The sequence below is a fragment of the Epinephelus fuscoguttatus genome, linkage group LG16 (assembly GCF_011397635.1).
Source record: "Epinephelus fuscoguttatus linkage group LG16, E.fuscoguttatus.final_Chr_v1".
Classification (NCBI taxonomy): Eukaryota; Metazoa; Chordata; class Actinopteri; order Perciformes; family Serranidae; genus Epinephelus; species Epinephelus fuscoguttatus.
In genome coordinates, this window is record NC_064767.1 from 30,849,556 (window position 1) to 30,867,754 (window position 18,199).

General features: G+C 41.4%; 1 protein-coding gene across 1 annotated transcript in view; it reads right to left on the bottom strand.

Annotated features, from left to right (window-relative positions):
- btaf1 (BTAF1 RNA polymerase II, B-TFIID transcription factor-associated) overlaps positions 1-17,976 on the bottom strand; it is a 29,316-nt gene extending 11,340 nt beyond the window's left edge. The window contains exons 1-27 of the mRNA XM_049601392.1: positions 17,519-17,976; positions 16,299-16,422; positions 15,881-15,995; positions 13,332-13,475; positions 12,278-12,468; positions 11,207-11,340; positions 10,805-10,934; positions 10,624-10,692; positions 10,320-10,409; positions 10,132-10,227; positions 8,197-8,373; positions 7,875-8,015; positions 7,628-7,752; positions 6,701-6,821; positions 6,384-6,488; positions 6,045-6,194; positions 5,096-5,238; positions 4,759-4,933; positions 4,424-4,627; positions 3,805-4,225; positions 3,398-3,582; positions 3,149-3,305; positions 2,597-2,706; positions 2,121-2,322; positions 1,758-1,906; positions 1,466-1,618; positions 821-942 (exon numbers count right to left, since the gene is read on the bottom strand). Of these exons, the coding sequence (XP_049457349.1) occupies positions 821-942; positions 1,466-1,618; positions 1,758-1,906; positions 2,121-2,322; positions 2,597-2,706; positions 3,149-3,305; positions 3,398-3,582; positions 3,805-4,225; positions 4,424-4,627; positions 4,759-4,933; positions 5,096-5,238; positions 6,045-6,194; positions 6,384-6,488; positions 6,701-6,821; positions 7,628-7,752; positions 7,875-8,015; positions 8,197-8,373; positions 10,132-10,227; positions 10,320-10,409; positions 10,624-10,692; positions 10,805-10,934; positions 11,207-11,340; positions 12,278-12,468; positions 13,332-13,475; positions 15,881-15,995; positions 16,299-16,422; positions 17,519-17,532 (3,947 nt within the window). The 5' untranslated portion in view covers positions 17,533-17,976. The remainder of the gene's footprint in view (positions 1-820; positions 943-1,465; positions 1,619-1,757; positions 1,907-2,120; positions 2,323-2,596; positions 2,707-3,148; positions 3,306-3,397; positions 3,583-3,804; positions 4,226-4,423; positions 4,628-4,758; positions 4,934-5,095; positions 5,239-6,044; positions 6,195-6,383; positions 6,489-6,700; positions 6,822-7,627; positions 7,753-7,874; positions 8,016-8,196; positions 8,374-10,131; positions 10,228-10,319; positions 10,410-10,623; positions 10,693-10,804; positions 10,935-11,206; positions 11,341-12,277; positions 12,469-13,331; positions 13,476-15,880; positions 15,996-16,298; positions 16,423-17,518) is intronic.
- Between the last annotated feature and the right edge of the window lie 223 nt (positions 17,977-18,199).

Consider the following 18,199-nt stretch of genomic DNA (forward strand, 5'->3'; position numbering starts at 1 on the left):
CAACTCTGACCATGCTATTCTTTTTATTATCTCTCTTGAATGACATATGCTGTGGTAATGATTGGATCTTTCAGCATTTAGAAATGTAAATGAATTTTGAGCAGCATATATTCTGTTTCCCTACTTGGAGAAAAAAATGGGCGGAGTGTGGTTCTGGTGCAGCACTACACCCTTGCGTCTTTGGACAAGGACTCAGTGCACTATACCTAAAGTTTTTGGTGTAAATGAGGCTTTATACAAGTATTTTATATACACAATGTTTTACATTTTGCAATCTAGCCAAACTACTAGCTAAACTAATCTTCCTTTTTATTTGTGGTTCATCTTTAACGGGACATTTCATTTTATCTCATCATCTTGTAATTATCAAATGTTTTTGCTTAGAAAATAGTTCATGAAGACGACTAACAAGAATTAATTCTCTTGTTAAGTTATAGACTCTTTCTGCAATCGCCAGTTGTTTACATTAACTTGAAAGAATTGAGAGAGAAAGCAAGCCCTGTAGTTAAATCCTTTGTGATGTAGTAATAGTGGTGGTAGCAGTAGTATATCAATCTCTCACATTGATTACACACACTGACATATAAACTACTGCTTAAATGGATAACATCATTGGACTCATATGTTACTATTCAATAATAAATGTTCTTTACAAGTCTTAGAGCTGTGAAGGTTCTCGAGAGGAAACAATCAAATGCGTGATGTTGCTTCTAAATGGTACGATGTCATGTGTCAAGTGACAGAGGAGGAGGTGAGTCACTGTGCTGATGCTGTAGAGCTGAAAGTCAAACAATAACAGTAATAGTGCTGTTCTGACTACCTGAGGTAGTGATCTCCTGCCAGAATGCAGATGGACTGCAGTGTCTTGCCGAGGCCCATGTCGTCACACAGGATCCCATGCAGCTTGTATTTGTTCAGGAAGGACAGCCAGTTCACTCCATCCTGCAGGACGACACAAAGAGCCACCCTGAAATCCTATCCTTTGTTACTGCACTTGGTTTTAGAGTGATATATAGTCCTTAGTCTTTTGTGGATGAGAACATGGTAGCAGTGTGTTGCCCAATAGTAGTAACAACGGTGGAAGCATTTAAACTGGCTTTCTGCACTGCTCCATTAAACAGATGGATGGATGGTCTCAGCAGAGCTGCCAACAGCCACCATTTCTAGAGAAAACCTGCACACGCCTACCCCATCTCTAATCGACCGCTGTAAATTCACTCTGTCAAGAACACCATTTGTTGTCAGGGTCTCTCACATTGCCACCCTGCAGCATTTAAAGCAAAACCTCATCCCTGAATCTGGCAGAAAAATGATCACACTCAAGGTGAAATGGGAGCTCAAGCACAAAACACTCAAGTGTTGCAGGAGTTTGTTTAAATGTGTAAAAACAGAGGCTGGGTATCATTTATCTGCTGCTTGAGAAGATACTGCAGAGACGCAGTGGGCCTTGAAGAGTGACACACACCTGCTGGTACTTCCTGAGCTCAGCCTTAATGGGCACGGGGATCTTGTAGTTCTCCAATTTTCTACCATCTAGTAGCTGCTCTAGGAAATGGCGTTCTCTGGCCTTCTGGCGTATCAGGTCAGCAGACATGGCAGGGGGGTCGGGTATACCTGCCTAGTGGAAGAACAGGGAAAACACTGTATTGATTACATCATGTTATTTGAGTAATAGCAAGAAAGTGATTTAGTGGTTTTGCAGAGATTTCTAAGTTTGCATAAAAATGCATGTGAGCCTAATGTTTGTGTGCTCCTACCTCTAGAGGCAACAGGCGGATGAGTGTAGCAAAGCACTGTGTGGCCATGAAACGAATGCTGTCACTGGGGTCACTCATACGGCCCAGCACTGGTACTACAAGCAGCACAATGTAGGGTACAATGTCCACATCAAGCTGCTCCATGACACCTGAAGAGATGTTAGTCAAGGACAGTACTGTAGAGACATAACAGCAACAACTACACGCTTGATGTTTTAATACCAAACAATTTACCATGTAACATCCCAACAGGGTTTTCTTTCTAATAAATTAGGGTACAGTTACCATTAAATTAAGAAATAAATGTAAACTGTGCTAGCTCAGACAACTGAATGACAAGTAAAATCACTGTGTGAAGGATACAGGCTAAAGCCTCGATGGCGCCCTCCTGTTTGGTGCAGTCATCAATAGCAGCTAACCAGGGAAGTACAAACTCAAGGAAACTGTTCATGGTCTCTAGCATGGCTATCTTGCTGAGCACTCCCACGCAGCGAGCTGCCATGTGACGCACCGCTGTGTACGGGTGTTGCAGGCAGGTGAACAAATGGGGTAGGTGCTCCAGTAGCTTGAGGGAAAAGAGAGACTTATTCAATGATTTGCTAACATGATAATAGTTTAGACAAGTAAATGAACTTTGCCTCTAAATTCCTGCTTTCATGCTGACTACTGTTGCACTACATTCAAATTAACTTTTGAGACAGACCCTTCAATGGTTCAAGGAGCAATTCAACAACAATATTTAACTGTTACGTCTACATGTGATGCAATCAGAACTTAAATCAATGATAAAAATGATCAGTAATGGGTGGCATTAAAGTGCAGTAAATCAGCAGTCTTACCAAAGGTTTGAGTTCAGCAGCCATGGCCCCTGCCATGACCTCCAGCACTTGTAGAGAGTTGACCAGTTCCTGAGCTGCAGCGTCTCCTCTGTCCAGCTGGGCCTGCCTATCTAGAACACACAACAGACACAAAGTGATTTAGAACAGTGACTACATACATCCTGGACTTCCTGAAACATGGAGCACTGCATGATACTGAATGAGTACCCTGGAAAGATAAAGTGAATGGAATGGGTAAACACACTTCATTTTCTTATAACTGATTATACCTGAGAATTTGATCCACATCAGAAAAATAAAAACCAGGGTTGAGTACATTGTGAGTTTTGCATCTAAAACGCTACAGTTAGCTATATTTAAGTCAATTGAAGGCTTAAGTCCACAAGCCAATTAAATATATCAAATACTGGCTGGTCAAGTGTCTGACCTTTTAAACAACACACTAAAACAGTGTAGACAGGCAGTGGTTACTACACTGATGAGAACAAGCTCAGAAATTGCTGTTACCAGTGTCTATCCAAGATTAAATTCTGATCAACCCAATCAACATACCAATGCGTTGATTTTCAGTCACCACTGTTCTCAGTGGTCCCACTGTGTTCTCCCATAGGTACGGCAGAGACTTGGTGAAGTCTGCACCAAAGTGCCTGGCAATAGTTGTTAGGGAGAAGTCTGCCCCTCGTCTCTGAATAAGAAACGGCTTCTTGCTCTACAAAAGGAACAGACCATATACAAAAGTGTAAACAAAAGTGTTGATACAAGCTAAATGTGAGCAAACTGTTCTTCAGTAGTCATCTGTACCTCATCATTATCAGTGCAGATGGTGCTGCCAGGAGGAAGCTCTGTGGTGGGGGTCTTTGGGGCTTTAGGGGCCGGCCCCCTCTTACTGGTGATAGCAAAGGCTGCCCTTTGGTGACGGTACAGGGTGATGATTCCTCGGGTTTTGTTGACCATGTGATGCATGCAATCTTTCTCCAACCCACTGCCTAATGACATGAAAAATAAGAGAGATATGATCAACATGCAAGCAAATAAGCACTTCTTCAGTGCTGACACATGATTATTGGAAACAAAGACACTATGTTGTGTATTTATAAGTCACTGGAATTATTAAAATGTCAGTGAAAACCCAATTTAAAAATCCTGCTAGGAGCTGACACATGGAGTAAAATTACTGAAAAATATTCCCACACCTTAAAAACACTTACCTTTGGCATTTTCCTGTGTGGGGGGCACGGGGCAAGCAGATGAGGGTGTGACCGCAGAGTCCACGCAGGCCGAGGCACAGAGGTTTTTGATGATCTTGGGGTTGGGGCACGGCGAGCGTCCAGCACACTGTTGCAGCAGCTTAGCTATAAAAGAGGCAGCGTATCCCTGGATCAGGGCGTTCTCCTCCCGCTTGATGGTCTCCATCAGAGGCCTGACCAGTGGGTTGAGCTTTTCAGGAAGCACCTGCAGGTTAATCACCGCACAGGCTGTGAACATGTGGACGCGCAGGTGCAGCTGCTGCCATTCTGTGCTGGTCTCCGCCACAGTTGCTTGAGCCTGCTGTCGTTTACTGTCTAATGCTTGCCACTGATTGGACTTCATGTTCAGACCTGCCGTCGACTCCGTGAAGATGGTGGTTACCTAGGGAACAGGTGAGGGGAGGGGAGAATGAGTGACAGGAGTGGGCGCGATCTGTTACAGAGTACAACATTCATTGACCTTTAAGTATAACAATCAGCTTGTTACTAAACCATTACCAAAGCTGTCAGGAAATAAAGACCTGAAAAGGAAATAAATCACAGCTGGATGATATATATAAAAACATGTGGTTGCACCTACCAGTTCATTGGCTTGATCAATAGTGAAAACGCTACAGTTGAGGCGGTCTTGGAGATCTATACCAGCATCAGCCAGCAGTGCAATAAGCTGCTTGCACTCATTTTGCATGCGTGTGAAGGGGATGGCGATCTCATCATAGTACAAGTGCTCTGACAGAATGGCCAGAAGGCGAGGTTGCACCATTGCGGACACCAACTGACAATCCTGAAAGAGATCGGAAAAGTAAGTAAATGCATCTGGCCTCTAAATGGCTCATTTTGTTATGTTCATACCACATCCAAAACATGTCCAACTTGTTATTCACAATGAACAAACTCATCATCTGAGCTTTTCACCTTTTGCAGCGCAGCCCACTCACAAAGCACCAGAGCCACAGCTATGCGCTGCAGGGCAGACTTAGAGTTGAGGTGGAAGAGCAACAGATGGCCTAAAGACTCAGCTGGTCGGATCTCCTGAGATGCAGCATTGAGCTGAGGGTCACAGATACACCTACACAGAGCCCCCAGCAATCTGGATAACAGAGACACAAAGAGAGCAGGGAAACATTGTTAGTATTTAAAAAAAAATTCATCAGGCAATTCAAGTTTCTTTATCTTTTGACAGAAAGTTACAAGGTCACCTCAAGTTCAGGGCTAATAATTTATTCCTTCCAATACAACAATCAAAACTTACTTGGCAGCCATGAGGCGAGAACGAACCACCACATAGTCCCTTGTCACTGGGTCGTCTGTCACAGTTTCTGCACCTGCTATATATTCCTGGACTGTCTCCTTCACCTGATTGGTCCCTTGACGTGCCTTTGCACCAGCCTTATCCTGTTGCATCAATACAAAATGAACTGTTAAAGTTATTAGCTCAAAAAATGGCACTCTATATATATTTCATGCGGCTTTATAAATGTTGCTTTGCACAGGCAAAGTAACAAGCACCATCAATTCATTTAAACGTTTTGTCTCTTTGGTTATGCTATGATATGCTGAGTCGATTTGGTGCGCACAAATAAAAGCAGTTCTCATTTCTAGCTTGCATCCATTCTCCTTCAAGTTCAGCTCCATTTCATTAAACAAACTGGTTCTCCAGTCACTTGTTGGTTTGAAGACGGTTTCTCCATTGTATTTTTATTTCCTCCTCCAGACTGTTCATGTTGCTAAAGCTCCTCTGGCTCAAACACACAGACACACAGACCAGGGCTGTGCTTCCATTACCTTCACAATGTCTGCTTGTCTGTCTCTTAGCAACTTCAGCAGGTCTATTCGTTTTGTGTGATGTCTCGAAGTCACATGTATTATTTGCATGAACTTGTTGATTTAACTTGCAACAGAAACGCTGTACCATGCTGAGTCACACCAGACTGATCTTTTAAGTTACTGGATATTCTCTGTAACATCAGATACACAACATGTGCATAGCTATTCATACATTTGGAAAACCTAACATTAGTTTTCCTAAATCTTGAATGTAAAATATTACTCATTTCACTGACAATTGATACCAACTAGCAGCTATTGTCTTAACAGAGCATCAGCTTGCATTTGAGGACCCAATCACTACACACAGAAGACAGAATATAACACAACAGTACATCTGTGGTCTTATTTAGATATGATTAAAAGTGTACAACCTTGGAGCGAGCCTTCACTTCCAGCAGCATGTTCAGGTCTATGGGAATGTGTGAGGCCTGCATCATGAGACAGAGCCAGGCACCCATCCATGGACAGCTGGCTGCGACCACGTACTGCTGTGGGGCCTGAGACAGCAGCTCCATCCACACCTGCCCAGTGACACACCATAATAAAACAAGGCAAAATCTAAAAGGTCATCCATATGCAAGGGAAGAAAAGTGAGACTTATCTGAGTATAAAGAATAAATAAAATTTATGACAGGCACTGGATAAAGTTTCTGTAGTGTTTCACTCATTTCTGATAGTCAGACTTTTTCCCCTGAGATGAGTTAACAAACCTTTTGAATCAGTTCAAGGATTTCCTCATTGCTCTCCAGTATACAGGACTGGAAGATGTGCCGGAGCATATCTTGTAGGATGGGGTTTATCCAGATTGCACAGCTCTGAAGAACAAAAAACATATAACACCACGTTATCAGGCACATTAAACACATAACCAACATTCAAACTGAACTAAAAACTTCAACAACAACACTGTTTGTCAGGTCTATAAATGATGCAATGTATGTATTTCTTAAATTTTGATAAATCCTGTATAAAATTGACAAGTACTTTATATACCTGAACATATTTAATTACTCTTTGTCAGCTTTACCTGGTCAGCTTTAGACAGCAGCGTGTAAAGGGTTTCCAGTGCTGCTCGTCTTACTGATGATATAGTGTGTCTCAAAAACGGCCAAACCCGAGGAACCAAGACCGTTAATGACTGCTGCATGCTAGAGGACAAGAAAGCGTGTCAATAAAAATACACAGTCATGAAGGGCAATGCAGGATCATCATTTTCAAAACAGCTGAATCAAATAATGTCTTGTTAGAAGGTTAAACACTTAATCCCTGTCTAGTCTGTAAGAGTCAGTGCCTATATAATTGTGTGTTTGCAGAAAGTTTGCTCAGTTGTGGGCATGCATTGTAGGATTTTGTGCTTTTATGTAAATCAAGTTCACATGAAGTTCAGCCAACCTCTTGGCACAGTGCTGATACTCCCCACACAATAAACCATAGAATACAGAGGAGACAATTTGCCTTCCTTCAGCTTAATGACAACAGACAAGTCAAGTCCCAATAGTAAGCTTCTTGTGAAACCTGTATATGCTAAAGCTGTCAAACTTCATATGTAAAATTGCATTTCACCTGTAACTCAAACAAACTTCTTCTAATAAGTGAGTAAACAATAACAAAATATCTGCCCCAACTGCAGACTTTATACTGTCGGGGGGAAAACAGCTTCATGAACTACAGTTTGAAGAAGGTGGCTGTGTATATCAATATGTTCCTGTAGCTAATAAAGGGCCCACTGAATTTCTGTTTGAATCTGTAGACAAATCTCTTTTGTCCATAGGAGCATTAACAAAGTGTACTTCTTGTTTTACAACCCCTGGTGTAAACAGACTTATAGAATAGATTGTATTTCAAGTCAAAGAGTGGTTTTCACATTTTTGAGAGGATTGCCAAAACTGCCCTCCACGCACAATAACATGATGCTGAGGCAGAGGACTTGTTGTGTGACCTCCATTAGACTGACCTGCACTGGCGGACCTGTGGGTAGGTGAGCAGCGAGGACAGCAATGTCATGATGCTGTTGGTGGAAGCTGTGAGGTCGTCCAGGTCCAAAAGAGCATCCCAAAGTGTGTTTACGATGAAGGGTACCTGAGAGACACGTGCAAAACTGCACAATTATATTAAGTCTGCCTACAAGTGACAGACTTCAACACAAACTGAATCTAAATGAGGATACTTTGTTAAAAAGGCGCCATTATTACATCTCTGACCTTACTGGGCAGTAGCTGTACCAAGCCTTCCACCACAGGGATGAGGGCTGCAGCTGCCACGGCCCTGACATCATCATCTAGGTCCTGTAGACCTACTGTGATGGCAGGGAGCACACGGGGCAGTAAAACAGAGATCAGGTCCTGAGACACAAAGGAACAGACAGATGACGATCAGTATAGATGTATGGGTATGAGATCAAAAAGACCATCGCTCCAAAAGGAACACATACGCTTCTAGACCAAAAAAAGCTTTCGGTTCATATTGCACTCAAATCAACATTTTGGAACCCTGCTCATCATATAAACACATAACAGGTGGTACCTGTCGGACAGCCAGGGCATACTTGATCCCAAGCAGGCCTCCATGACGGACCTCCCACTGGTCTTCTTTTAGCAGCTTCAGCAGGACATCTACTGTCATTGAAACACCAGTTTCATTCATGTGGCGAAGGGCCACACCGAGTGTCTGGGCACACGTCTCCCTGACAGGAGCCACCACCTGGTGTAGAGACAGAGATAGAGATAGAGATAGAGATAGAGATAGAGAGACAGAGAGAGAGACAGAGAGGATAAGTCCAAAAACACGGGAAAGAAAGTTAAATTGATTGTAAACAAGTTGTACTCAGCAGTTTGCCAATACATGCGGATGATGTTGGTCTAGTGTTGGGTGAGTTTTGTACCATCATTTGTTGTTGTTGTTGTTGTTGTGCCGGCCTTTTACCCAATACAACCATAAAACCCTTCACAAGGTCAATTCACAAATGAGCTCCTCATCTCTGACTGAACTCAGAGTCCCTCTCCATACAAAAATGTGTTTTTCATTGCTTTATTTCCCCTAAAATGTCTGACCTTGACAATACTGATTTGTATCTGTGCAATGTTTGTCACTAGAGAGGTGTTTTCACACTCCTCTAATGAAGAGAACAATGTCTGTGTACTTCCCTTGAATTGCTGAGATCGAAAACTACCCTGAGCAGCCTCAAGCTCACCTAGTAGAGTGAGCACCCACATAGGCTGAATCCTTTGCAGTCACGCGAGTTCAATTCCACCCCACGGCCTTTTGCTGCATGTCATCAGCTGTGCTATAATAAAAGGGCAAAAAGCCCTAAAAAGTAATATTCAAAACATGTCAGGCGAGCTAGATTAGGCAGTCACTAATATGAAAGCCAACTGTTGCCTAATACAGGAAATACATCGATGGGATAACAGACCTTGACGCAACACCAGCATCTATGGACCATGTCCAAAGAATCTGACATTTTCCCTGAGTTTCCCTTTCACAAGTGTAACACACAACAGAAGTGGGTAGAGCATGTAGGAGACAGGACATGACGAAGATTAAACCACAGTCCCGTAGCCAGTTTGTCATTTGGTCATGAGCATAGACTGTAGCCATTAATTAAATTTGTGTGCTGATTTCAGCGTTGGTCCCTACTGATGAGTTTCTCAATCTTGTCATCTTGAGACATTTTTGTTGCGGTCTTTGTGTAAGTGATCACTTCAGCCTCAGATGTTTTTCTTATGGTTTTGCTTGAGCCACAAGATAGAAACATCACCACACCCACTCCCTCACTGTGAATTCTAAAAGAAAATTATGTGCACTGTTCACATATGGGCTTAATCAGACATTACACAGACTGTGTACTAGGGAGCTGGCAGGATAAAGTCTGTTAAATGTCCGATCCAACCAATTTGGACATTTGATGTTTAGAATTATGTTTAGAATTTCAGGTTTACAGTGCATGTTTTGTTCAAGTTTTGACAGCAAACATTGTAGTAACATGGTGTGCAGTTTCTGGATGTGAACTGGACCCTGGAGCTTCCACTATGTGGCAAAAACACCATTGTAGCAGATATCATCATATGTTTCACAACCACTGAAGCAGCATCAGCCACTGCCAGTTAGCCTAAAAGCTAGCAAACAACATAAAAAAAAAATAAAAACAAGATGCAAACTACACTTAGCATTCTGATACATGACTGAGGCGCAAAAATGTATGGCTGAATCCCTCTGATGTTTAATGTAAAACTAACCATCTTTAATGCTCACTGGTCTTTCAACAGTCATCTAGTGCAAGCAGCACTGGAGAAAGTGAAAGTGAAAACAAGCTCAAGCACCGGCAGTGGGCAGGGTGACAGGGCAGATCCAGAATTTCTCAATGAAGGACAAAGAGTAGATCTGCTGCAAGGCCCCTTTTAGAGTGTTTTATTTTGCATCCTCAGACGTCCTGTTCTGCTGTCCAGCAAAAAGACCTACCTCATCAGACACAAAATCTCCAAAGCGATCCAGTGCAAAGACACAGAGCAGCCGGATGACCAGGTCCTCTATCCACTCCTGGTGCTGCCGTAACATCTTCATCAAAACATCAGACAGTTTGTGTCACGTTTCATTCTCACAGAAATGTAAAAATAAATAAATAAATAAAGGATAAGGCTAAGACATACCTGTTCTGCAGTGCTTCCCACCAGCTTCCCACCCCCAGCACCATGGCACTTCAGGATTTCTCTAAGACCTGTGCCTGCACCATGACGAATCTGTAAACAGCCATAAGAGATACGTTTTTACCTGTTTACATTTATTTTGAACAGTCATATTAAAATGTTAAAATGGAGTTCTAACTGTTTTGTTGGCAACCCTTTATTTATAATTTAATCACAGATTGCACCTTTAACTCTGCCCATCCTCTCATGTTCAACTGTAGCATTTGTAACTATCACATAATTGATAAAAAAAATGCTTTGTTTTTACCTCCCATGAAGGATTGAACAGATCATTGCAGAGCTCATCACAGAAGCTCTCCAGAGGCCACTCATGTATCTACAGACAAAGCAATGAGACATCACTCACATCATAAACAAATGTTGACCATTGTCATTTACCAATAAACCAATCAAACGGTTCAGTTATTGAAATGTTTAAGATTCATTACCTCCTCTAAAAGACTGGAGTTATCTGGAACGTTGTCGATTAAGACTTTATGTTCTGTTGCCGGTTGGTCAATAACTATGTTGGTGGTTTTCCTTCGTTTCTCTTCAGGTTCACCCTCAAAACTGTCGTTACTACAGGGTGGAGAGATCAAAGTGAATGAGATTATTATTACAACAAAAACGTCCAAATCTGTCAAGAGTAAATGGATCAAAAAGTATGTTCATGCTTGGAACTTACACATTTGGTTGTAAATGATAGAAAAAAGTGCCTTTAATGTGTGTACTATTGTTGAAGAGCGAGTTTAATGGCTTCTACTTGAGCATGTTTTTTAGGAGATGGAGAGGATGTATGATAATCAAAGTGTTGTTGTCATGCTGCAGGTACACATTATGCATAATCTTACCTCTTTTCATTTGGATCAATGTCTCTGGATCTTTGTTTAGCCACTAGCTTGGCCATTCTCTTAGCCTTGTTCTTCTGACGACTGCTCATGCCTGGCCGGAACTCAGAGTCAATCAGCTCAGCGGCCTGAATGGGCTGAAAACAGCAGTGGAGTTGATTATTCATTTTAAGGTTTAAATGAACACAGACCAACATTGACAGATGTGCTACAATGAAGAGAAGATGACTGAATGAAACACTTAATAAAGTAATTTCTTTGGCTCAAAGCATCACATAAATCTAATCCACTCCAAATCAACCACAGTTCTTCTAGGCTAACTGAATTCATTCTCCCTCTCTATTCATGCACAAGTATTATTCATTATTTTATACTGTGTAGGAATTTCTGCAGAACAGACTATCAGAGAATGAAGCCCCGTATTTCTCCATACTGACAGTTCAATTGCAGCTGCCAATGTCACACAAACATTCAGCGAAAAATAAAAAAGAGGTTTATTATATGGTATTACCACAGTGAAATACTGACATTCCCTGCCTTCTAATAACCTGAAATATATGCAGCACCTCACAATAGATAAGGCACACAGGCCGTGAAGATTTGAAGAGCAGACAGCACGATCCAAGACAAACACTGGAAACAAAAACTCACCAAGGTTTGACTCAAAAGAAGCAAAGAGAAAAATGATCACAAAACGACTGTCTGGTTGAACAGAAGACGGCAGCTGAATCAGTATAAAGTTAATAAAACTTGGCACCGCATCCCTCCACAGCAACAGTTTCCATCATTGTGAGACAAATTACAGCCTGCCTTCTTTTACTTAAATCAACTTAGCCAGGTAAGTCAGGCCATGACGTAAAGCCACAGTATCTCACCGCAGGTCAACATTCAACTGCTGACAGAAGCAGAAACAACTGGTGCCTACTTCCTGCCTCACATTTCTGACTATCTATTACTTATTTTCAAGTTTACAGTCCAGCCAAGACTACAGCATGCAGTAAGAACCAAGGTGAACTAAAGGATACAAAGTCCACGCTCAAAGGTCTGCTGCATCAAAGCCAAAATGAGACCCACCACATGGTTGCGGGAGCTGGATCCAGCTGCAGCTTTGCTTCCATGGGCTCTGGATTGGCAGGTATAGTCTAAGTCCTCATCGTTGAACAGCTCATTCGTGTCCATGCCGATAGCAGCACCCATGTCCAGACCTAACTTCTTCTGAAGAAGCTTTCTCTGGCGGGCCAGACGTTCCTTAGGGTCCATCTCGCCTGACAAGAAATGACAAGAAGTAGGGGAGGAAAACTTCAGATACCCTGGAGAACAAGTGCACTGTAACTGTATCAGGAATACTGATCGTGTGTACGTGTCTTTTGGGAGCTAGACGCAGTGGGGAAGCAAAAATAATCAGTGCTGAAGTCACAAATAAATAAAGAATAGTATCATTAATTGCTAAGACAATCAACTAGAACTTGCTAAATTTAGTTAACTGCAACAGTACAGGAGATCTTAAATGTGAGGTGAAATCAGATCACAGACAATCACCAACTGGTAAAACATAACAATGCATGACTTCAAATGATATTGATGCTTTCCTATTCAAATTAAATTCAAATTCATTGCAGAGTTGCCTAGTTCATTGTGTGGTATTTGTGTGACAATCAACCTCAGATTTACTTGCGGTGATGTTGTAGTCCCGTCTCATTTCACCATTTTTCACAACACACAAATGTGTGATTTCAGGGATAGGAAGTACACGTGGTTCGCAAAGGCTGTATAGCATACAAAAGTCATGACAGAATACTTTCCCTCAAGTCAAAGCCATTGGTTGAAAAGTACAGACTCTAAATCATCCAATTAGTTCAAAGTCAGACACAATCAAAAAATGTCAAAAAAAAAGCTGTCCAGTGGTCAGTGTCCCCAAAAGACTAGCCAATAACTGAAACTACAATACTCTTATATTCATGGTTTAAATGAGTCACACTTTTCCCTTCCACTGGATACAATCTATATAAAGCATGGACACAATGTAACAATGCATCCTTCTTTCCATAAGTGTATATGTGGGTGAAAGTGTAACAGTGTGAAGATTATTGCAACTAAACAATAAAAACTATAAATAACTCATACAAACCAGTTTTGTCATCCTGCAGCTCGAACTCAGCCCCGGCAGATCCCAGCAGAGAGGCCCCATGTTTGAGTAGGCGGGAGATGTCAAAGTGGTAGAAAGTCAATCGGTCACAAGAGGAGTCCTCTGGAGACAAGTCTTCACAAGACTCTGAGAAAGAAACGAAAAGAGTCTCATAACTGCACATTTGTCCCTCTAACTACTTAATGAATCTGAGGTCATGTCCAACAAACTTGATTTTAACCTAACAAAACTGCATTTCTCTTCAACAGTCTACCTATTGGATCGATCTGAAAATGGAGGTCTTTAATTGTTGAGTGGTCAGGAAAAAAAAAGCTTTCCTAAAACAGCAACTCACACCTTGACAGATGTTATTGGGTACTAGTTAAAAACACAGCCAATCACACAATATAGGTGCTGGCATTAACCTGTATTTATGACTGTTTATGTTGTCAGGTTGTAATAAAAAAAAATACTGATTTGATGGAGAGTCTCAATGTCACAGCCCAAGAATTGTTGAGGTAAACCTTGGTTAACATGTAGCATCTATGCGCCATGATTAAATCACTATTTGTATTCATACGGTTGAGTAAAAAACATGTCAGGTCTATATTGCAAGGCTACACAGAGTACAATAAGTGACCGTGGGAGAGAACAGAGCAGAGTTTAGCCTGCTAAGAAGTAACTGGGCTATGCCGAGCCAAAAGTGTATTTTATCCACCATGAGTTATCACATGATTATTGTAATGTATAAATCTACTGTTTGTCAGATGAGAGGAAAAAACATTAACCATGTTCCTATTGATTTAGTGTCTCAATGTTAACATTTTTTAACACAATCATCTGCAAAAGCTTGGGATTATGCTTGACATAAATGTAGTAAAGTCAAATTATACTACATCCAGGAGCGTGAGGACCTACAGTAGAGGTTGTATTTTCCAGTTCACAATCACAACTAACCAAGGGCATTATGTGTTTGAACAGAAAAAACCCTGCATGTTATCAGTTAGCCTTGTATCCAAACTGAGGCTGACTTTTTAAATATGTTTGCCACTAAGTTCCCTGTAACATCTGGTAACTGCCAGGTAAAAGTAGGGCTGTGTGGACAATCGCATCACCACAGTCACAAGATGCTACTGCGGTGATGAGATCATCCCTGCTTTTTTTTTTTTTTTTTTTGAGCTGACTATTAAATTGAAAAATGCCCTACTCTGACTGTGATGCAGCCCCTCCGTCTACAGTCACCACTGTGAAGCCTCACTTAACGTCCTGCCCACAGCACCATCGGACTGGCTGCATGTCATGAGTAATACTCTATGAACACAGAGGGCTGCCATGCCACAGACGGCAAAGACGGAGTTAGCGAGCAAATCCGGAACTGTGTCAAACATAAGACAAAATAAACAAGTAATTTTTCCTTGTAGTATGAAAAACTCCAGATTGTCACAGCCGTCTGTAAAAGATATAAAGCTATTTTGTGCCACATGACAAGTCTATGAATGTTGCTCCCATTTTGTCTTTTATTTTGTAAATCAAGCACAACCCTTCCAAGCAGATGTTATTGGCCCCTCCCCCCAAACAGTGTTGTAACTTCATGACTTTCTTGCCAGATTTAACAACTTTTCAGACCTTCTAAAAGACTTTATTTCTACAACCCGACTAGTGACAAATTTAGGGATTCATTCAGACCACCAGGGTAAGGGCAAGAAAGGTATTCCAATATATTATATTGTATTTCATTCCCATGCATGCTGTGCAGAATAATCATAATCCAGAGCTCCTCTGCTGAGTCTCTCCCCCTCTCCTTTAGCACAGCAGCACTGGCTGGGCCCGGGGCAGGCGGAGAGTGAGCGGTGGGGAGGATGCAGTGGAGCATCCTTCATGACTGAGCCTACATTGAGAATTGTGTGTTATCGGTCTTTCGCTCCCAGTTTGGAGGGGCAGCGGAAGACCACAATCTTATTGTGTTCTGTGGGGTGAAATTACTGTTTCAGCCAATGTAGTCTTGTGGCTTTGAAAACAGCATAAAGGCATCAGTTTACTGTTGTAAAGGGCTGTTTGACAGCAAGGTGAAGCACTGAAAACTCTAAATATAGCATATACTTAAAATGGTGATTTTTTTCCCCAGGTGATTCTATTCTTATGTAACTAAAATACACTTTTCATGCTCCCCCTTTCCACAGTCACCACACTCCTTTGACAGAAACAATAATTTTGCCTCATAGATCTCAAGCCGTTCAAATGCTTTGTTGAAGATTTTTCTGCTGAATTTAATTCACCAAACTTGTAAAATACATCCATTACCATCAGGAATACAATTATGCATTTCGAAACACCACCATTTTGTCCACTGTTTCACATGTAGCATCCATATACTGCTTTATATATTATTTTTGTATGTTATTTATTTTTGGAAAATATTTTAAAAATGTACCTTTTATTTATTCTCATTTATTTCATTGTTTTGCAGTTCAATTGTATTTTAAAGTTAAGACACATTTGATTTGGCACATATGCCTCAACTAACGTCATTTAGATTTGACAGAAAAGCTCACCTTCTTTAGGCTTGGGTGCTGGGTCCCACTCTGGAATATTCTTCACAATGGCCTCTACAGCTTGGCCTGCTGCTATTCGAGTGTCCCAGTTGGGACTCCTTAGGTAGGTCAAGACCTGGTAATTGACAGAAAATAGATTTGATTTACTACACAGACAACTTAAATTAAAACATCTGACCTATAAAGAGAATGAAAGAGACAAGTAAAATGGCCAACACAAAACTTAATATGTTCCTAAGATATTAGGTTTGTTACAGTTCAATCAAGGTGCTAATATGGCACAGCCAACTCACTGACCTACCAGCAAAAAACACACACTATTGATATTCCAAAAAATCTGACTGCGTGGCCAGCCAAATAGCCCCCCCCCCCGTTTACATTATCTTAAGTAGCCTCAATAAATACAGTTTGGACACACCTTTGATAGAAGATTATTGAGTTCATGTGGGTGGAGTTTGACCACTTCTCCAAGCTGCTGGGCTGCTGCTTTCCTGGTTACTGGTGTTGTTCCGGTGTCAAGCAGGATAAACAAACGATCAAGTCTAAAGACAGGTGACAATAAAAAAAAAAAAAAAACAAGGTCAATGGAAACATTACAGACCATGCACAATGCAGAACAGTGAACAAACAACATGCTGGTTCCTCTTCTGCAATTTCTGGTGCTCTAATGTGCACGAACCACTGCAAAGTTTTAGACCTAATGAAAGGCCCAGAACATATTATTTAACTATATTTCTATACCTTAATATGCCCTTTGCCTTTTTTAATTTAATTTTAAAAAGTATTACATCATTCATCATTGCAAATGCTCTCAAAACATACCGATATTTATTTGTATAGACGTATTATCACGTGGTCTTGCACCAGGGTAACCTATGTATGAACCTGGTATTTCACTGAGGTCATTAGCAGACTATTAATAAAGTGAAGTGGATTAGAGATGTACGGGGCGTGACCCCAGGTACCACTAATACTTAAGCTAAACCACAGATAAATCTGCTTTGCTATGCAAAATAAGACCACGGCCACCACGTGGGATTATCACAACAATCATAGCGGAACACACTAGTCAAGTGACGTTAGACATCAAGTATTATCTGGCTGCTGACGTTAAAGATTACCTCAAAATGAGCATTGGGGACAGGCTGCAAACACTCGCACTTTGACAAGCTTGCGTGTTTAAATTTGCACTGTGTCACACAACAATGTCTCTGTTCTGATTGCCATCACTAATATAACTCTAAACAGGAAGCCAGTGCTGTTTCTAGTGTTTGCAAACTGTCTTTCCTGACACAACTTCACAATCACGGTAGTTAATCTGTACTTAAGGGCAGAGCATCAGCAGGAGACTGTGAAATACTAAAATACGCTATTTATTTTGACTGGAATTTCGCAGCCTGCAATCGACATGAGTACCAACTGCCTCATGAGCCCTGTCTGCAAACCTGTGCCACAAATAGTGACTAAGTTACACTATAACGTTACACTGTGTTAGCTTGCTGGCTAACGTTAGTCGGTCGTCGCCATGCCATTCTTTGCCAAATCCAGAGCTAGCTGATATTAGCAGGTTAGCCAGCTAATTGGCAAGGAAAGTCGGTCGGATAAAACTGAGTCCTTATAGGCGTACGCCAATCTTACCTTGATACAGCCATGGCCAGTTGTTGTATGGCCTTTCACTCCCCACATTCAACAGGCAGACAGTAATTAGAGACGTTTTCCTCTCTGCTGTTTAACGTTCCTAATGCGGCAGATAACAGCAGCTAGCTGAAGTCATTAGCTAGTTAGCAGCTACCGCTAGCTAGCTGAGGCCCAGGCCGTGTGCCTCTGACCACCCCAACTGTGTCTACCGAGCGGAGTGAGTTCACCACCAATTCATGGCTTCAAAGTTCTCCCTCTTGTCTCTTCGGTATCTTCTCCCACAAAATATCGCCGAGTACCATATGCATATCAATCTATAGCTAACGCTACCCTTCAGAACTCTTCGCAGATAAATATTTCAACCTAATAAGGTGTAAAGAGTTATTTTGTAGCACGTTGAGGGCGACCCAGAAGACTGTTTTTATATGAGGAGCCATCTTGCATTTATTCCTTCCTCCATAGCAGGCGGAGGCTGATTGGCTACAAGCTTCGGAGCGAGCCAATCAGAATGCACGTTAAAACTGGAAGCGAATGGAAAGAAAAAAAGCGCAAAAGGATAGTTTCCATTTTTTCTCAATAATGTGAGATACATTTTGCATCCTACGTGGCTCTAGTTTATCAAAATATTAAATTCACCACTAACTGATTTTTGTATGTTTATAACTGTATACTTAATGTTTA